Source organism: Cydia pomonella, chromosome 16 (genome assembly GCF_033807575.1).
Source record: "Cydia pomonella isolate Wapato2018A chromosome 16, ilCydPomo1, whole genome shotgun sequence".
In the NCBI taxonomy this organism is placed as follows: domain Eukaryota; kingdom Metazoa; phylum Arthropoda; class Insecta; order Lepidoptera; family Tortricidae; genus Cydia; species Cydia pomonella.
The window spans coordinates 3781932-3803563 of NC_084718.1; the positions used below are offsets into that span (position 1 = coordinate 3781932).

The window sequence follows — 21632 nt, forward strand, 5'->3', positions numbered from 1 at the left end:
GGATTCTAACAGACAAATTACTTGAGTGAGCGAGTCGTATGTGTTGGCATATTATTGTATCGATTAACGTATTAAGTTTACTGATAAGTTTTGGTTTCTTTGTTCAGTATATAATATAATAAGTATTAATATTTAAAAATATTAGTGGTAACACGTTGTAAAAAAAAAAAACTAGTGCTAACCACCAATTATCTGTTAACCTGTTGCTACTGGTGGGAACCTATAATTGGCTCTTTGTTATCTATAAGTAAGTAAGTAAGTAAATATTCTTTATTGCACCACAAAGAAGACAAATTAAAAAAAAAAAAAACAGATTTACAATGTAAAGAAAGGTAGCAACAGGCGGTCTTATCGCTGTAAGCGATCTCTTCCAGACAACCTTAGGGTAGCAGGATATAAAGAACAGTAAGTTTTTAGAACAGGTAGTGCACGAATGAATTAGAGGAATAGGAAAATTACACATACAATTTAAATAAACATATAAATATAACAATACATACCTATATTAAAATAAATAAATATTAGATACATATCTAAATATACATACATACATAATATAACACAGCGGCACATTAAGAAAGAGACAAGTAATGACTATTGTACAATTTATAGCTGTTGGTTCTCCGAACAATAAATAAATAAATATATGGTTCCAGCGTGGGCGCCCGCAACAACCGCGTGGTCCCCCTGCCGGCGCGGCAGGCGGGCGCGCGCGCGTCGTCGTCGGCGCCGCTGCTGCCGCGCGCGTCGGCCGACGACCTCATGGAGCTGGACTTCTCGCACCCCGACCCCGCCGCCGCCAAGGTACGTGGCTCCCCCCCTTTCCATCCAACGGGACCTCTTGTCGAATCGCCCCGTTAAGGGCATTCTCCATACAAACCTTGTGCAAGTTTTATTCGTTAGTTTTGGCACTATAGCATTTAATTTCATTTTTGAAGTAGAAATTTTTCTTTATAAAAAAAATACAAAAAAAAAAACAAATACTTCATTAAGCCCTAGCTAACAGAAAAATAAGCATATTTACCAAAAATTATAACTGTAGCGCAAAGTTTTTATAGTCTAATCTATTTATCGTAATTGTTATTGTATGCAATTAAATTAAATTCAATAGTATAGTTATTTTCAGTCTAACACATTGTGTTGGATTAAAAATTATTGTACAATAAAATTTGCTCATCGTTTAATTACGATAGAATACTGTACAATATTCTACAAGAACATCCTGTAACTATAATTAAGTATTCTTGCAAATAAATGATATTGAGTGATTGAAACACAGACGAAGAAAAACGCGCACGCGTTTGTATGGAAAGAGCTTGCCCTACCCATCGCGAACGGCCTTTTGCCAACTCGAGAGCTTTTTTCGACCATCTTCACGTGTCGTATGATAAAGCTCAAGGGCAGCGCTTCGAATTCCTTGGCTTCTAGATTGCCAAGATACTTAATTTGTTGGCGCGAGGCTCAAAATGAGTCTTGGCCTCCAACATGCTATTTTGCTAGGTCCTGCGCGAATTCACACCGAAGTCATGAAGATCTACTTTGGCCGTAGTATTTCAAATAAAATGGCCACCTCGCCCTGAATAGAATAAGCTCAACCCGTGGCGGCAGATTGACTTCCGATTTCCAGAATCTGAACACGGTTGGCAACGCCAGGACGAGATGTTGTATTGCACGCTGCCTATGAATGAATTTAATAAAATATTCTAGTAGCCTTAGTTTTTTTTACTGTCTCGCAGGAGGTAAGAAAAGCAGAGTATACTCCTCGGAGATAAAGCTGTTTTTGTCATAATGAAAGGCATTAAAACACAAGTGTGGGTTTAAGTAACGAACGAAGTGAGTTTCTTAAAAGGACCCCACGAGTGTTTTAATCCCTAATTATGTAGTCACATACACTATTTTATCTACACACATTATAAACTTTCTATGATTATATTCACTAACGCATGTCACGCATTCGTAGTTTTTTTTAAATTCAGAGACACACTAGAGTCATGGGCCTATTTCCGTATCGTTCGATACAAAGTAACATGCGAGATTTGTCAAAATTGTATGCAATTAGCCGGGTCCACACAGAGCGAGCGTACGCGCGAGGTAATTTCCTCACGCACAATTGGGACCGTGCGAAGTGCGTGGTGGGGGTAAGTAAAGCGATCCCAGCGCATAAGGTGGTAAAAATTTGAACTAACTGCGGATAGGGTCTTTAACATTTCGTACAATTATATGGCTCGAAATGAAACTTTGATTTACGATTACTCCTGAAATATTCATTTAAATTGTATGGTGTAAGGGACCATTGTAATCTGTATGAAATGCTTAATATAACTAACGTATTTATTTTGATAATTGTTAATAATGTATCCATGTAAATAGCTTTGCAAATGCCACATATTACGTGATCTTTTTCTAGAAGTTAAGAATGGATATAGTAAGTTATCCTTAAAAGATAGACATTTCACATTGCGGACTTTTTTGTAGACCTATAAATGAGAAACAACCCCACCATACATTGTGTTGTTATAGCTCAAACGGATTAGGCAGCGTTTTCAATTAAAGCTCCTAGCCAGCGTGATTTTTTCCGACAACATCGTTATATTTCAAACAATTTACACAAAACCTTAACAAGTTATATACTTAAGCCTTCCTCAAGAATCACTCTATTGATAGATGAAAGTCGTATGAAAATCCGTTCAGTAGTTTTTAGTTTTGGAGTAGTTTTATAAGATGTAGTGAATTGACGTTTTCCCCTAGAATTGCGGACACTAGGTTGCGTGACAGTCGTGCACGCTCCCAATACGGCCAGTGTAAACGTGCCTCGGCGAGGCGGGAGCTCGGGCGAGGAAAACGCGCGCGCGCCGTCTCGGCGTCGACGCTCGCTCTGTGTGGACCCGGCTATTTACATTTTAAAATAGAGGTTGAATCGAATTGCAATTTTTTTTTCAGAGATGTTCGAAATTTGAATGCCATTACCAAATCGATTTTGATCCAGCAATGAAGCAATTACAACATTTTCACAGATAAGAAATTTGTTGTAACAAAACAGTTTGCCATTATTTAAGGATTTTGAAGGCATCATAGAAGGATTATGATGTGTGTAGATAAAAAAAAATTGTTTGTTCTCAGGTGATAGTATCTCGAACGCCGCCGGCGGCCGGCTTCATGCACCCGCGGCCGTCGGCGCCGCGGCCGCACACGCGCGAGGAGGACAGCGCGGGCTACGTGGAGATGCGGCCCGGGGCCCTGGGGCTCTCGCCGCCCCGCGTCGCCACCACGCCCGACGGCTACGTCGAGATGAGCCTTGGCTCGAGGTAAGGCTACATGCACACGCGCGAGGAGGACAGCGCGGGCTACGTGGAGATGCGGCCCGGGGCCCTGGGGCTCTCGCCGCCCCGCGTCGCCACCACGCCCGACGGCTACGTCGAGATGAGCCTTGGCTCGAGGTAAGGCTACATGCACACGCGCGAGGAGGACAGCGCGGGCTACGTGGAGATGCGGCCCGGGGCCCTGGGGCTCTCGCCGCCCCGCGTCGCCACCACGCCCGACGGCTACGTCGAGATGAGCCTTGGCTCGAGGTAAGGCTACATGCACACGCGCGAGGAGGACAGCGCGGGCTACGTGGAGATGCGGCCCGGGGCCCTGGGGCTCTCGCCGCCCCGCGTCGCCACCACGCCCGACGGCTACGTCGAGATGAGCCTTGGCTCGAGGTAAGGCTACATGCACACGCGCGAGGAGGACAGCGCGGGCTACGTGGAGATGCGGCCCGGGGCCCTGGGGCTCTCGCCGCCCCGCGTCGCCACCACGCCCGACGGCTACGTCGAGATGAGCCTTGGCTCGAGGTAAGGCTACATGCACACGCGCGAGGAGGACAGCGCGGGCTACGTGGAGATGCGGCCCGGGGCCCTGGGGCTCTCGCCGCCCCGCGTCGCCACCACGCCCGACGGCTACGTCGAGATGAGCCTTGGCTCGAGGTAAGGCTACATGCACACGCGCGAGGAGGACAGCGCGGGCTACGTGGAGATGCGGCCCGGGGCCCTGGGGCTCTCGCCGCCCCGCGTCGCCACCACGCCCGACGGCTACGTCGAGATGAGCCTTGGCTCGAGGTAAGGCTACATGCACACGCGCGAGGAGGACAGCGCGGGCTACGTGGAGATGCGGCCCGGGGCCCTGGGGCTCTCGCCGCCCCGCGTCGCCACCACGCCCGACGGCTACGTCGAGATGAGCCTTGGCTCGAGGTAAGGCTACATGCACACGCGCGAGGAGGACAGCGCGGGCTACGTGGAGATGCGGCCCGGGGCCCTGGGGCTCTCGCCGCCCCGCGTCGCCACCACGCCCGACGGCTACGTCGAGATGAGCCTTGGCTCGAGGTAAGGCTACATGCACACGCGCGAGGAGGACAGCGCGGGCTACGTGGAGATGCGGCCCGGGGCCCTGGGGCTCTCGCCGCCCCGCGTCGCCACCACGCCCGACGGCTACGTCGAGATGAGCCTTGGCTCGAGGTAAGGCTACATGCACACGCGCGAGGAGGACAGCGCGGGCTACGTGGAGATGCGGCCCGGGGCCCTGGGGCTCTCGCCGCCCCGCGTCGCCACCACGCCCGACGGCTACGTCGAGATGAGCCTTGGCTCGAGGTAAGGCTACATGCACACGCGCGAGGAGGACAGCGCGGGCTACGTGGAGATGCGGCCCGGGGCCCTGGGGCTCTCGCCGCCCCGCGTCGCCACCACGCCCGACGGCTACGTCGAGATGAGCCTTGGCTCGAGGTAAGGCTACATGCACACGCGCGAGGAGGACAGCGCGGGCTACGTGGAGATGCGGCCCGGGGCCCTGGGGCTCTCGCCGCCCCGCGTCGCCACCACGCCCGACGGCTACGTCGAGATGAGCCTTGGCTCGAGGTAAGGCTACATGCACACGCGCGAGGAGGACAGCGCGGGCTACGTGGAGATGCGGCCCGGGGCCCTGGGGCTCTCGCCGCCCCGCGTCGCCACCACGCCCGACGGCTACGCCGAGATGAGCCTTGGCTCGAGGTAAGGCTACATGCACACGCGCGAGGAGGACAGCGCGGGCTACGTGGAGATGCGGCCCGGGGCCCTGGGGCTCTCGCCGCCCCGCGTCGCCACCACGCCCGACGGCTACGTCGAGATGAGCCTTGGCTCGAGGTAAGGCTACATGCACACGCGCGAGGAGGACAGCGCGGGCTACGTGGAGATGCGGCCCGGGGCCCTGGGGCTCTCGCCGCCCCGCGTCGCCACCACGCCCGACGGCTACGTCGAGATGAGCCTTGGCTCGAGGTAAGGCTACATGCACACGCGCGAGGAGGACAGCGCGGGCTACGTGGAGATGCGGCCCGGGGCCCTGGGGCTCTCGCCGCCCCGCGTCGCCACCACGCCCGACGGCTACGTCGAGATGAGCCTCGGCTCGAGGTAAGGCTACATGCACACGCGCGAGGAGGACAGCGCGGGCTACGTGGAGATGCGGCCCGGGGCCCTGGGGCTCTCGCCGCCCCGCGTCGCCACCACGCCCGACGGCTACGTCGAGATGAGCCTTGGCTCGAGGTAAGGCTACATGCACACGCGCGAGGAGGACAGCGCGGGCTACGTGGAGATGCGGCCCGGGGCCCTGGGGCTCTCGCCGCCCCGCGTCGCCACCACGCCCGACGGCTACGTCGAGATGAGCCTTGGCTCGAGGTAAGGCTACATGCACACGCGCGAGGAGGACAGCGCGGGCTACGTGGAGATGCGGCCCGGGGCCCTGGGGCTCTCGCCGCCCCGCGTCGCCACCACGCCCGACGGCTACGTCGAGATGAGCCTTGGCTCGAGGTAAGGCTACATGCACACGCGCGAGGAGGACAGCGCGGGCTACGTGGAGATGCGGCCCGGGGCCCTGGGGCTCTCGCCGCCCCGCGTCGCCACCACGCCCGACGGCTACGTCGAGATGAGCCTTGGCTCGAGGTAAGGCTACATGCACACGCGCGAGGAGGACAGCGCGGGCTACGTGGAGATGCGGCCCGGGGCCCTGGGGCTCTTGCCGCCCCGCGTCGCCACCACGCCCGACGGCTACGTCGAGATGAGCCTTGGCTCGAGGTAAGGCTACATGCACACGCGCGAGGAGGACAGCGCGGGCTACGTGGAGATGCGGCCCGAGGCCCTGGGGCTCTCGCCGCCCCGCGTCGCCACCACGCCCGACGGCTACGTCGAGATGAGCCTTGGCTCGAGGTAAGGCTACATGCACACGCGCGAGGAGGACAGCGCGGGCTACGTGGAGATGCGGCCCGGGGCCCTGGGGCTCTCGCCGCCCCGCGTCGCCACCACGCCCGACGGCTACGTCGAGATGAGCCTTGGCTCGAGGTAAGGCTACATGCACACGCGCGAGGAGGACAGCGCGGGCTACGTGGAGATTTGGCTCGAGGTAAAGATACAAGAAAATACCGTTTCTAGGGCCCAACTTTTCTAAGCCGCATGTCTTAGTCACGTCTATTGATCAAAAATTGCAGTCTAACTTCGTCTCCTCAAAAGACTGACGCTTCAATAAAAGTGGCAAATGTCCAAGTGAGTGCGAACTGCGCGGTGTTTAACATGAACGCCGTACGCCCCGTCAAGCATTCACTCGTTGGACGCCATCGTATTGATGGTTATTTGAAAGCATTTAACCAACAAAATAAAAATCTTGTTTCAGAACGCCCCTCCGACCAGCGGTCCTCGCGTCCTCGCCACAAACCCGCTCCGTCTTATCGGACACCCTCTTCCCTCTCACTCTGGAGTCGCCTCCGGAAAGCGTGGAACCGGAACCAGCGAGGCAACCGGCGAAACCGGAGCCTAAGCCGGAACCGGCCCCGGAGTTGCATCACCCACTTACGACTTTAAGGGAGATCTCCGAAGAGTGTCCGAGGAAGTGAGTATTTTAGACATATCTGGAGGTCCTAAGAGTCACTCATAATAAAACTAGACTTAGATCTATATCGTCCGTAAGTAGTAACGAGATCTACGTGGTATACCTAAGGAAACTGATGACTATATATTTATCATTGACGACTTTGAGAGAGGTTTCCGAGAAGTGTCCAAGAAAGTGAGTATTTTAGGCATTCTTAATGAAATATAGTGACTCCCAGGACTGTTCATTCATATTGAAGCCTGAGTTTATCGGAAATCCTCATCCTTCTCACTCTGGTGGCGCCTCCGGAAAGCGCGGAGCTGGAACCAGCGAGGCATCTCGCAAAACCGGAGCCTAAACTGGACCTGGCCCCGGAGTTGCATCACCCGCTTATGACCTTGAGGGAGATCTCCATGGAAGTACGTTTTAGGACAAAGCGTATATATTTACTACTACATACACGGCCTCTTCGTGGCAAGGAATCATGGTTGTGCCCGTAATCAAAATGTTATCAGAAGTTAGCGCATCCTGCGCTGAACTAGTTAAGATAGTGTTGCATCGCTGTTGATTAGAAATGTATGATTATGACTTCGCAGGCATATATAGGTAAGCACTAGTTACTACGGAATAAATTAGCTGACCCCTAAAATGGTCTTCGATTACTTGATCATAAGAAATGTAGACCCCTACCTAGCGAGATCGGAGCCTAAGTTGGACCTGGATTCAGAGATGCATCACCCGTCAAAAAAAAAATTTAGAAATTGACTGTCCCACAGTAAGCTATATAAGGCTTGTGTTGTGGGTACTTAGACAACGATACATGGAAAACATTTGTATTTATAATTTCAGAAGTCCCGAGCTATCGTCGTCACCTTCGTACGTTGCTCTCAGCCGGCAAAGCAGTCGCGTGGACACAGAGAAGCAAGGCAACCCGACTATTGTCAAGGTAATTTGGAATATCCTAATGTTTTTTTGAGTTTTGAGTGCGTTGCGATAAGATGCTCAGGATGTCATTTCTCTTCATTTGAGTTATATTTCTGTGTCGCTTTTTCCGTTGTTTTCATTTGCCACTTTTCGTAATGGTTCTGTGAATTGAATATTGGCATTAGAGGCGATATTCGCGTTGAGATTTTCATTTTAGGATATAGACACCGATTGCTATCTCTCGCGGTGATCAGATTGAACATAACTAGTGTCTCTCGGTTCTAATATGAATGGATTCAGATCTCACTTTTTCTTGAATCGTAGTCTGTTAGAGGTCTAATTATTTTGCGTGTTCTTCCTTAATGGGCTGTTTTGCATGTATGTATTAACCATATTATACAGAATCGTACCAATGAATGGAAGAATGAGTTGTGCCTTTAACTTTTAAAAATAATTTAAAGAGGGAAATTGTTTTTGACGTTTTGGTTGTGACGGTTAGATTTGAGTGATGCTAAATTATGATTATTTTACCTTATTCCCTCCAATGTTTGGAGAAAATGCTATATGTGCCTCGGCAGGAATATCAATCCGTGGATTCGTCCTCTGCTTCGTATCGTCCGACAAAATCGAAACTCATCCACGAATTGCTCTTTCCCGGCCTCTGCAATAATATTCTATTACTGTGCCCGTCTGTTGACGTCTTTGTGCGTAAAAAAGTAGATAAAAAATACCGAACGTGTTCATGATCGTAGACAAAAGATGAATGTAGGTTATAACTTCCAGGCGGGCGCAGCGGCCGGGCCCGCGCGCTTCGAGCCGCGGGCGACGGCGACGGCGGGGGCGGGCGCGGGGGCGGGGCCGGGGGCGGGGGCGGGCGCGGGGGCGGGCCGGGGGCGGGCGCGGCCCCCGGCGCCGCGCTGCACTACGCCGCGCTCGACCTCGAGCAGCGCGCGCAGGCCGCGCCGCCCCCGCCCCGCACCTACACGCAGATCGACTTCCTGCGCAGCGAGAAGCTCGCCGCCGACAACTAGCCCGCTCGCTCCTCCACCCGCCGCGTGCAAGAGAGCAGGATGGCGGCATCGACTGTCTATCCCCCCCTGGTACGGAATGGGACAGCGCGGCGCCTATAATAAACGATGTGTGTGCTGTTATAAGAGAAGCTCGCCGCCGACAACTAGCGCGCCCATCCTACTGTTCATCGCGAGTAGCGGGAGCGAGATAGACGACATGCGTACCTGTGTGTATACCCGCTGTCGAGTGTACTAACTGCGAGTACTGCGACATTTAACTGACCGGTGGACCTTATGCCGTTGTGAAACGGCTTAAGAATGATCAGTTATTCTGTCGACGTTGTCGACATCAAACGGGCGGACGCAAAGGAATTTGAATCTTGTACATAGTAATTACGTTCCATATTTTAATAGCGGCGCCGTGGATCGCAGTCGAGGGCGTGCGACGCTGTCACTTCAATATGGAATGTAAACTACTGAGATTAAAATTCGTAAACATACACCTTATATAATCAGTAAACATACACATGTATCGCTGTCGGTCTATATATACATATGTTGTCGGTACTTTAAAAGGCGGAATTATAGTCGACTGCTATTTTATGTGTTAAGTCGGTTAAATGATTGAGAGACCTGGAACGTGGGCTAGCGACTGTTTAAATATGAAGACTAATTTGTAAAATATCAATAAATTACACAAAAAAAAAATAGTCAGGACAAAATAATGTAAATAATGTAATGTAATAATGTTTAACCAAAAAAAATCGGAGAATTTAATTGAACATATAATCGTAATATCTTTCAAAGTCAATAGTTTTTTAATAGATTCGCTCGAAATTAAACTTTAAATCTCCTAATTTGAAATGTTCACTAATCATGTGGTCAATAAAACACTTCTAACCCGATAGTCAACAATTTCTTGTAAGTGTCCAAGTGTCTTGGCTTAAAGGACTTGTACCCAAGCCATAATCTTTTAAATAATATCTTTGTTTAAACAGTACGCAACGCCCATTATGAGAGACTGTTGTTAATGTAAGTTGGCATCATGAGTCGATGTTACAGCTTTGAGGATATACAGATTCGAAGGGAGATGGAAACGCGAATTTGAACTATAACATTAATAGTTTAAAGTCTATATTGCCATGATTCCATCTCTCCGGATTCTTGTTAGAGCGCGTGGCTAGAGATATAGTAAAAAGAAAAAAGTAGGAAGTTTAAATAGGAACTAGAGCGAACACATTGCATGTTGTATGCCGTTTCTATATTAATGTCCTACTTTTATCTCTATACTGTGTAAAGTAACGTAAGGTATTCACATTTATTTTTAATTTTCAAGTTACGAATTGCTCTTAATCTTCTCGCTAGCTTCTGATACTATTAATTATATTTTGTTATTAATATTATTAAAAAAACGGTACGCATGTATTAAAAATATCGAAATTGAATGTGCGATATCCATATTAAAATTGTATAATGTGTTTGTACAGCGGAAAAAAAGATATTTTAGAAAGTATGATAATTGTATATCATTAATTTCGCTTGAAACTAAAGAAATATTTCTATATTATTAATTCATCATCAATATCATCATCCATGTTGCTATGTAATGTCAGAGACAAGTAAAGACTTGTAATCTGAATACAAATTTGCTGCATTAGGCGGGTCCACACTGAAAGAGCCGCCTCGCGGAGATATTTCCGCGCGAAGCAGCTCGGTTTGTGTAGACATGCCTCGTGCGAAGCAAACCTACTCGCGGCCACAATGCCTCTGACGAGGCACGTCTGCACAAACCGAGCTGCTTCGCGCGGTAATTTCCTCGCGAGGCTTGCTCGTTTTATGTCGTCCCGCCTATTGTTGTCAAAAAGTAACTTTGTATATATATTACATTTTGTTTTAATTGGCTTTGGCAATATCAATCGTTTATTATAATTGGTCTATACGTGTACTTATAGTTATTATCGTCTATCTATATTTATAACTTGAAATTACTACTTCTAGTACAATAGCGGAATGCAAAAAGCAATAAAAATATAAAATAAATGTGCGCAGGTAACAACAGTGGCAAAGGAAAGAACTAAAAATAATTTAAAATATATAAATATTCTCCTAAGGTTCTGCATACAAAATAACATTATACTTGAATTTTAAAGCAGTTGAATAAAATAAATTCAACTCTATTCCTTAGAGGTGTAGATTCAAATTTCGCCGGATGTATTTTTGTGCGGGCCTTAGGAGTTAACATAGGGAGTAATAGAGCGATTTTCATATTTATTGTATTTTTTTTTTCTCACATGCTCTTGAGGCATCGGTACCACTATCCTCCTAAAGCCCAGAGGCCTTTATAAAGGACAAATAACAACATTTTTTTCTTTTATCAAATAACATTGGGTTCCAAATACAAAAACAAACAAAAGTTTCTGGGATTCAGGATCCTAAGTATATAAAACCATAGGCTGCTAAGTTCCGATGTCCTTATTAAAGGACAAAAACAAATCAAATTTTAAACTAAAATAAAACAATAGGAAGGTTCCAAATTCATCACTGCAAAAATAACTCTGGGGCTTAAGAGGTTAGAACAGTATTCATGTATCAGGTTCAGAAGTGCTTAAAATTTTTGAGCAAAACACAGAACCGATTTTGAGAAAATAAAATACACAAATTTAGATGATCGCTCAAACGCCTGACTTTAAGGTCGGGCCCCTGTGCCAGGGTTGTGATGGAGGCCTAAAGTAGCACACTCAGTTTAAGTTCCCTACGATATACTACCTATTGTGTTCTTAGAGTGCTCTGTTCACTAGAGTATTGTGCAATTTTTACCACACGAGTAAAATAGTTATTTCTACACTGTTACTGTTTGTTGTTGGCCTGTACTTGGCTATTTGATCCATTCCTGATTATACTGATGTATTATTTAATTATACGTATGCGATTTATTTCTGAATGTATCATATTTGATACATGAGCAGGCAAAAGGTTAAGTTTTATTGCTAGAGATTTATAAAGTCGTTTGTTCTTTGAGAAAAGGTTATATATTTATCTTCGCTGCGGTTCAAAATGACAAATTCAAATCGAGTTTTGGAATATAATGGAATAAATTAAGGTTCCAAATTCAAAACTACAAAACTGACTAGTAGTTAGGAGGATATAGCGACGCCCACTAACCTGGCTTGTAAAAATTTTCATACCTACGTTTTCAATCATATAATCACGAATGGACATCAATTTTATAAATTAACAAGTAATCATATGGATTAAATATAATGAAAACAATTTAAGGCTGACAATCGATTTTAGAGATACGAAATCGATGTGGTTTAAAACTCGGTTGATTACTTGTTAAGGAAATTTAGTCAAGTTATAAATGAAATATATTCTGAGCTTGTTTAGAATCGAATCCTTACTCGTTACCTAAAGCGACGTCAGAAACCGAGGGTCTCCCGCGAAACATGTAAATCTAATTTTCTTTATCTGCGTCTCTATTTTGCATATTCGGGCGATAGAGGCAGATAAAGATATTTCGTTTTTCACGGTAGGCCCTCTGTACTAGATGTTCCATGCATCCTTACTACAATTCATTTTATACTAGCAGTCGGGATGTTGAAACAAAACCTAAAGATGGTTTTAGGATATTTTTGCTTAACAGTAATTTTGCACATGCTTGCTTGAATTTTTTATTTTTAAACGCCAGTCATTTACTTAATATTTTTGGTAACAAGTTGATGTTTTCCTGAGATATTTTATTTACATAAAATATACAGCGGGACTTTATAGTATATATTCATTGGCGATTGAAACCTTTAGAATGTAAAATATTACTGGACTTTGATAGTATCAGGCCTATGGAATTCTCTGCGCGACATCCAATTTGTACCTACGCGTCGCGCACAGTAGAAGGTGCAAATTGAATACAATTCTATCGCCCAATCACTGCTTGTATTCATGTTATTGTAATTCTTCCTAGCATTGCTCAATATTCTAAAACAGGCTCAGACTTTATGTACGTAAACGATGTGTTCAATAAAGTATCTGTTCACAGTGTTCACACCCAAATTATATTGTGAATTATATATTTCACCAGCGTTTGAGATTTTAAAACAGGTAGATTGCTTATTTTCTTTGTTATGAGTGGTATTTATTTCGAGTTGTTATATATTGTGGAAGTATTTTCGTTTAAGGCTTTACAAACTTTATAAAAACAGAGAATGTGTTACGGATTATTGATTAATACTTGTATGTACATTTTCTATTGACCTATTGATGAAAATTTATTTCTTTCATCAATATGTTCAGTTATATGAAAGACAAATAGCGTTGGCATTAAAGTTGCAGCTAATATTAAGTTATAATTGCATGGCATGTAAGTAATAAAATGCTTTCTCAAGTCAGCTCTCAGTTGTATCGTACATGATACATAATCATTCGAGAGGTTTCGCTCTGCGTAGAAAACAACAGGTTAAGTCAATTTGTATGTGATTTGATACAGAACGCTGAAACATCAATGTTTCGTAACACATTGTAGCATGGAACGAAATGCATGGATATCATACTTGTTGATTATTGAGTGTGTCGGCTCTGTGAGCTTTGGTCAATGTGTTCAGTTTTATTTTCAATGTTGTCGTTATCAGAAATACTCCACTTTGTCTATTTTCAATAAAAAAAACTACAAAGAATATTGATAGTAGACAATGTGGCATATTTTGCATGGTAGACGTCACAATTTTATGCATTTTTTATCCACCGATTGTTCATTTTATTGTTAATTTTATCTTATAATGGATTTATCCATTAGTATCTGTAATGAAATGGTATTTTAATGATTTTATTGTTTAAATAGTAGTTACCACTAAAATGTACTATTGTATTATTTTGCTCCAGTGAGCTATTTTATTTAATTTTGTCTTATTTTGACACCATAGAGTCGACAACACTGTTATTTTCCCGAAAATCGTTTTCGTTATTGTATTATATACGCTGTATAAATAGATTTAAGTGATCGTTATACAAAAAACAATAGTTCCACAACCTTCGTTTGTGTAAGTGCAATTTAAATAGTCTTGTAAGTAAAAGGGCCCTCCATATTGCGACCTTTTCGCACGAGTTCTTAAAAAAAGTGAGCTTTTTCTTTACTCAATAACACAGAGCGAGTATTACGCGCGAGGCAATTTCCTCTCGCACAAAACGGCCGAGGCACGTCTACACTGGCCGTTTTGTGGGCGAGGAAATTGCCTCGCTCTATGTGGACCCGCCTAATCGCATATTAAATATGTTAAGAGGAATCTGCATAAAACATTTGTAGATTATCGTAACAAGAATCAGAGGTCTCAATATTTTTTTACATTTTACACAATCTGTCAATATAAAAAAAAAAATCGCCGCCTACGTCGATTTCTATTCCTAAAACTTCCGGAGTCTTGTAAGAGCAGGAGGTAATTATCTGCTAGAGTGAGAAGACATTACTTTCGCTGCCTACTGCCCTTTGGTTTTGCTGCCTACTGGTTTAAGTATGTTATGAAACGACTAGTTAAAGATCATTATCAAGTTTTTTTTTTTATATCACATCAGTGGGAATCAAACTTTCAGCTAGGCTGATATCAAAGATACATTGATTGAGTAAGATGTGTAAAATCTAAGACAATTTCGGGCTTCTAATTTTGGCTCTGTACGGTTCCAAACATTTTACGGTAACTCTTAATTGTCAAAAGTTGACGTTTGACAATTCGATGACCGTAAAACATATGGCGCTGTACAGCTCCATAAATTTTGCGGTAACTCTGATTATCAAACGTTGACGTTTGACAATTCAGTGACCGCAAAACTTATGGCGCAGTACAACGCCATCTGTTTTCGATGTCAAACTGGGGCATGTTTGTTTCTTAGACTTTACCTCTCTATTACAATCAACTCTCTCTGCTTTAGTATATCAATTTTAGGCCAGATTGTAACGTTTTTAGACCCAAAAATGTCAGATACTCTATGTAATAACTAAACAAAACGGATGTCACATTCCAACAATCAGACTAGTCTTATAATGTGTTCAAAATTGAAACATAGTTACGGGTTGAACGTGTAAAGTTTAATTACGGTCGAAAATCAACCTAATGATGTTTACATAGAAACGGTTTTAGAAGAATCATCGGTGGCGTACCAGTTCACAAACGGTTGTTCAAATCATATCCGAAAATTGAACTAAAGTTTGATTACAGCGCCATCTGTTGTCTAATGGTGGTATTTGCACATAAGAATACCCTCATTTTGATTAATATGCCGCTAAAACGGTATCTGAAAAACGGAAAAGAATTCTAATTACATGTTAATAAGGTTTGGGTAATCTTTTCACGTCAACCTTGGTCTGAGGATAGTTACATGCGAATTGAGTCTTATGATCATAAATATAGAACTGATATTCCTTTTTAACGCAGACTATCCTTAGATAGTTTAGTCGATACGCTTTTTGCCACGCTCTTAATAAAACGTTTATTAATTAAGAAGTAATGGGACCTGTGTACAAATGCCTGACTGAGATAACACCAAATTTTTTTATGTTAAAAACGTTATTTATTCTGAACTGGTTTGTACTGGTCTGGGTCGAGCTAGCACACAATTTGAACCCTAACCACTTACGAATAAAGTCCATATTTAACAAACTCACAAATGAAAGTACAAAAAGTATAGCCATATCCGTGAGGCCTCTTTAGACGTGAAACAGCTTTAACGTCTATTGTATAGAGTTCAAAATGAAATTACAAAGATTCCTAATTACTCGACCCAGTTGTGACCAAAAGCCACGGAATTAAAGCTCTTAAACCGTTGTCATGAGTACTACTATCGCTTAACACGCGCAATTTAATCGTGGCTCACATACCAAGTACTTGAAGCTTTCAACTGCCAGGAACGTAACGGGTTTTTATTTAACTCCTTCTTTTTTTGATCGTACGACTTAAGTATTCCAATCATTAAGTCCTGTGTGTGGTTATAATTTTTTATCCAAATCGAGTAGAAAACTACGGTTGTTTTTTTACTTTTCCTAAACTGTTTTTATTTTAATACTGTTTCTTTGTTACACTCGTAACTCTTTCTAAAATTACCTCTTTTTAGCGTAACACTTTCGCAACCAGGCAAAATTTCGAACAATACCCCAGAAACCGACAGTACTCGCTAGTCGAGCAACGACGTGCAACTCAATGCCGCACGCCGCGAACCCGCTAGTCGGGCAAGCGGCGGACGCTCAGGGCTGTGCCAAGTAACTTTCGTATACTTACGTGAATAATAATCAGAAGACTTTTTCTGTTAGTGGCACTAGCAGCCCTGAGGTAGCGAAGATGCAATGCTTGCCCGCCTGTCGGGTACTTTGGCGTCGCGTGTAGGTTTATAGCTCGTGCCAGACTACCGGGTACGCAGATCTGAGTAAAGTTTACGAGTACCCGAGTGTCGGGTACGCGGTGTCGAAATTGTTAAAGAACCTAAATGCTATCTTTTATATGATCCACATATTAAGAATACAATCACAGTAAGCTATAATTTCGAGAATTAATTCCTTAGCCAAGGGCTAAATTGATTGGACATTACATTTGAAACATGCGCAATAATACAGCAATCGGGCTTGCCTGGCGTAACGTAGTACAATTTGGCGTAGCCATTTTAAAATTAGGAAATCGTATTTTTGATTTAGAGGAATCTTTGAGCCTTTTGTTTTTGTATACGAATAGCTAGCCGAGGGGTCTGTGTATAGTTTAAAGTAGAACATTGCATCAAAATGCATATTTTACTTGACGAACGGTTATATTCGAAAAGAGAACTGTATTTTGAATACAGCGCCATCTCTTGTCAGTTTATGGTAGCTAGACGTTGAAAATTACCCTCATTTAGCTTAATAAAGTTAAATTGTATAAAATAGGTAATGTGTGTTATCTAGTATGAATGGTCAGAACTCAATCAAGACAGTTTAGTCAAAGTTAGTTCAACGCTCACACCTAAGAGCTAAAAAGGGTTAGTTAATAGGTATATGATACCGTAAAGGCACCATGAATAATCAGTTAAAAGAACAAAACTTATCTATACTCTGTATCTTTAGGTATTTACATAAAAGTAAACTAAATCTACCCACAAACGGATCCTTAAGCCAGTTGAGAGTACATGAAAACATTACATTTTGTATTTGGTTGGTTAACCAATAAAATGTACTAATTGATTGTTTACTTTTAATTAAATACCTAAAGATACAGAGTAAAGTAAAAAAATTTTCGCAAGAAATGACAGATAACACTTTATTACAAAACGCGTAAGTATATATCGAAAAAAAAACGGTAATACGTCAAATGTTACGTTTAACAAACATTAAATAGTCGAAAGGGTTGAAATAGGGCGCCTCTATACTTAATACCTACTACAGGGGATTATCAAAACAATTTGTCAGTATAGATAAATAAGATTCAGAATATAACTGACGGAAACTTTTTTCAACTTCATGCGACTAAGTTTGTTTTTATAGTTAAATTGATGATATATTATTTTCGAAGTTAAGATACACGGACCTCTGGCTATAAATATTAGTTAAGCCAATACGCAGATAGCTAGCAAAGTAGAACCATGGTTAGAGCATTATAATTATTATATATACACTTTTATTCCACTTATTGTAAGTTGTGTTGACTTTAAACTAGGACTAAGGATAGATGGGTAGAGTTAGTATAATGTGCAGAACGATGACATAACGAATCTCCTTTTAAAATATGCCATATACACTCTTATATACATATATATATTATATTAGATTATATACACATTTTTATACAACACATTACAAGCACAAAAGTCTATTGAATTCGCAACTGCAAGGTCACAAAACAGGTTTACAAATTTTGAAAAATAAATATGAAACGAGTTTTACATGCATATTCTAAAAGGAGCTGGCTTCATTTACATTGGTGAGACTTGTGTTTTTGACTTCGAATACTAGTGTGAATGCGGCTTTATACACGTATATATAATGTGGATATACATTTACCATACTCCGTTTAGTGACGTCATGACAAGGAGTGTATGAAGTCTACAGTAGTCCCATTGCAAGTTAAATAATGTTTTTTGCATAAGATGTTCCTGTACCGGCGTAGTAGTGGTTTTTATAAGGTTAATCGTAAGTTTTACTATGTAATGTTAGAACAGATATACATATATATAGTACCTACGTGTACAGACGGCCGCGTAGCCGTCTGGAGTTTGAAAGATTATATTTTTTTACAAATGGTGCTACCGTTTTCTGTTTTTAGACAAATAGCTTGTCCGCTCTTGTACTGCCATGTAGGTAAAGGTGTATCGCGTAGGCACCATATCACAAGCGATTTAGTATAGTAACATCACCACACCACAAACAAATGTATAATTAAATTTTAGATGTAGTTCTAGCTTTTGTAACTTGCAATGCTATTAGGCAATTTACAGCCTTTTGCTGTGGATTGCCTCGTATCGTATGGTCACAAGCAAATCGACAGAGTAACAGCTATAGTACGTTTACTGACTACGTGGTAAGCGGTGGCAGGGTCGCCATGTGAAGCTGATACTCTGTCAGTTTCCTGTGATCAATTTTTAATATCACAATGTAAGATCATATTTTGCAATTCCTCAATGTAACGGAGCGTGCCACTGCCGGCTGCGGCCGGCGCTCGTTGTTGAATGTCTCGTTTTTGGTACGTTACATTTTGTTTACTTTCATATTATATTGTAAATAAAAATAAAAGCTTTGGATTTGCGTGTTTGTTTTATTATTCCCCCTTTTAGATTTGTTCAGCTGTAGCGCTAAGATGGTCGGCTGTCGGCTCTTTATCATTTGTCACCATTCCTGTCACGTTCTAACTAGTATGTAAGTGCGAAAGGCATAGTAATAGTATTTTATGCAACAGTTGTATAAGAAGGTAGGTAGGTAATCTTAATTTAGGTAAACAAAGCAAAAGTATAGTCTGTCAAGCAAAGTCTGTCAGTAGCAATGTAAAGCAAACTGAAGTATGGCAACACTCACAGAGCAGTATTGCGCTAAGAAAAGCAGCAATGTACATCGAACCGAAACATATTTTTTTCCGCTGAGCGCGCTCTTCATACGTCAACTAAAATTGCCGCTCGCGGTTTATTGAAGCATTTGGAAATTGTTATTATTATGAGAGGGACAATTTAAACTGGAGTAAAAACGATGTCAATCAATATGATAAACAAGATCAAAAAATACCTATTTGCAAACGGACTATGCTGGAAAAAATAATGTTTGAATCAAATCATTGCTTCCGCAGGTAGCTGGATTTTAATATATTATCAGATTTCTCGGTTGGAATTCAATATTAAAGATATATCACGATAAAATGCAATACAAATGCTCCTTTATGCAACCTTCAAAAGCTAATTAGACATATTTAGGTAGGTACAATCGAAAAATATATCAATAGATTGAATTAAAATAAAGGTTTGTATGCTTAGTAAAAGGTGGACGCAAAAGGCGAGCGCTCGCATTCTTAACCTTTGGTATGCTTAGGAGCAGATCTGCTACATATATATTCAACTTAAACATGAAGATGTCATAGCTAAATAAATGAAAAGGTTAAGGCATTTGCACTTGAGTACTTTTTACCAAACGAGCTGTTAGTAGGTACCTATACTACTGAATTTAACTAGAATAAAACAATCCATTGTTTTATTTAGGTGAATATTAAAACTTACCTAGAAGTAACCCCTGAGCCATCACTGGCAGCGGTAGCCCTGGTAGGGTATCACTGTAACTATTCTTGTCACAATTGCAGGGCTTATTAAATATCAAATATCTGGACTATTTACATCATTTTGATATGGTTTTATTCTGTTTTAGCAAATTTAGAAGACAAATAGGGAGCAAAGAGAACATGAGCACCACGGTAGAAAGCTGTTTTTAACATCAGTTCAGAAACTGAAGAAGCCCAAAGAATATAATTATGCCACTTGTTAATTGTAAATTAGTGTATTTCTCTTGAACAATGTCACATTCACATACCAGTGTAATTTTGAAATGGTTTTACAATATACTTATATAAATATACAGATTAAAAATAAATAAAACACAACTGCAGATATTTTGGTGTTCATTTAATTTCAAGGCAATTAAGATACGGGTCACTTTAGCTTACTTACACTTAATTCAGGCCATTCATTGAAAAAATATCATTAAGTTACCAATGTTACTGGTCCACTCCAACCAAGCATCAGAATACTTTGTACCTAGTCACTTATTGCATCTTAGCATAAAACAGATCTGTTTGAAAATTTGTAATTTCAAGTTTAAAGTTTCCATTCCAAGTTTCAAAATTTATTCTTATAGTACTACTTACACATAAAACTTAGTCTAAAGCAATTTGCCTAATTTATAGTACAGAGATATTCCAATATCTCTGAGACCACCCTTACATGCTAGCTTGGTAAGGTTTTGCTCACACTACTGTTTTTATACAGGCTAAATATGTTAGATATTTACATGTATCGGCTAGATCATATTTTATATGTAGATATTTAAAAAAGTCATTTAGATATCAGGAGAATGCTGTTAAGAAATTTTATTAACTTTCACATTAGTCTATTCAAGACTTGTCAGGAACTGACACAATTTCAGGTACTCAAAATATTAATAAAAGATACCTTGACAATGGAAACTTAACAACTTCCACTCATGTGAGTAATATGGAGTTATATTGTTTCTGGATAAAAGAAGGTATGATTTAAATGTTAAAATATTTTTCTAAAATTATGCACACTGAATAAATTATTTTAATTTATTGAACAAACAGGTAAAGCGACTTAAAACTTCTCTTACTCTCTTCTCATAAATCTTCAGAAAGTATAAACTAGGATTTTCCATAGGTATACATGTGCAATAGCTGAGTGCATGAAACAAATCAGCCTAAATAATATATTTTCGTGATGATTAACAAACGGACAACTTTTACAATAATAATCTAAACTATTGTCCCAATTTTTTTAGTTTTTTTAAGTAACAAGGTTATTTTTCGTCTTGTTTGCGTTGTACACGTATGTACGTAAACCGCCGTAGGTAAGTTTTGTATGAAGAGAAACTTTTACGAACGCCTTATATTGGGCGAGTTTTAATCCTGCAACAAACATATGGAAGTATTAGGTAGATGTTGCGAAAGAAAGTAGGTATAATCAAGGTTCTTAAACGTCTTAAGATTGTTTAAAAAAGTTACCTTTGAAAATATTTGAGGACTTCGTCTGTTGATATTGGGAACAATCGAATCAGTTGCGGTTTCGAGGGCACAATTCGTGGTCTTATTGGATATATTTAGGCATACGTTTTATCTTTATTTAAGCCTTTTAACCCTGAAACAGAAAAAACTGCACATTATCTTAAAAATTCTCCGGGAGCTTGCAGTAATTATCATAACCTCTAAATTTTCTAATGGTTAAGATCAACGAGCATGATTTTACTTACATTGTAGGCATCTTGACTTTGCTTATGGTCATACACAATATTATTTAATATATTGATATTTATTTTAATGCTGGGAGCAGAAATATCTCTTGAATTAGCACCGATTCGGAATGTAAACAAACAAGATGGACGATCCACATTCTACAGATAAAACACAGATTACACGCGATTTTGGAATTATTCGAACACAGTGTTGCTAGCCCGCGATTTTTCAAATTTGCCGCGTTTTTCTACTGACAAGATTTGCTTGACCAACTATATATAACCAAGACGCGCGAGCATACCTTGTTACGCGCCCGGCCCGCCCCGGGCCGCGGCCGGCCGGTCGGCGACACCTTCTCGTAACTCATGAGGCCCTGGTACTTGCTACTTGCTAA

At 42.2% G+C, this 21632-nt stretch overlaps 1 protein-coding gene and 1 long non-coding RNA gene across 3 annotated transcripts in view; one reads left to right on the forward strand and one right to left on the reverse strand.

Moving 5' to 3' along the window:
* The window catches only part of LOC133526608 (uncharacterized), a 51214-nt gene extending 42263 nt beyond the window's left edge, over nt 1-8951 (forward strand). The window contains exons 13-30 of the mRNA XM_061863299.1: nt 657-804; nt 3121-3305; nt 3471-3569; nt 3735-3833; nt 3999-4097; nt 4263-4361; nt 4527-4625; nt 4791-4889; nt 5055-5153; nt 5319-5417; nt 5583-5681; nt 5847-5945; nt 6111-6209; nt 6243-6341; nt 6670-6885; nt 7124-7283; nt 7714-7810; nt 8668-8951. Of these exons, the coding sequence (XP_061719283.1) occupies nt 657-804; nt 3121-3305; nt 3471-3569; nt 3735-3833; nt 3999-4097; nt 4263-4361; nt 4527-4625; nt 4791-4889; nt 5055-5153; nt 5319-5417; nt 5583-5681; nt 5847-5945; nt 6111-6209; nt 6243-6341; nt 6670-6885; nt 7124-7283; nt 7714-7810; nt 8668-8819 (2146 nt within the window). The 3' untranslated portion in view covers nt 8820-8951. The remainder of the gene's footprint in view (nt 1-656; nt 805-3120; nt 3306-3470; nt 3570-3734; nt 3834-3998; nt 4098-4262; nt 4362-4526; nt 4626-4790; nt 4890-5054; nt 5154-5318; nt 5418-5582; nt 5682-5846; nt 5946-6110; nt 6210-6242; nt 6342-6669; nt 6886-7123; nt 7284-7713; nt 7811-8667) is intronic.
* Nucleotides 8952-19881: 10930 nt separating this feature from the next.
* LOC133526455 (uncharacterized) lies at nt 19882-21517 on the reverse strand. Of its 2 annotated transcripts, XR_009800726.1 has the most exons (3): nt 21256-21517; nt 21011-21143; nt 19882-20914 (listed from the first exon to the last, which is right to left on the reverse strand). It is a non-coding gene; the product is annotated as an uncharacterized LOC133526455 (long non-coding RNA). The 2 variants fall into 2 exon arrangements; XR_009800727.1 differs by having other exon boundaries at nt 19882-21143.
* Nucleotides 21518-21632: the final 115 nt, after the last annotated feature.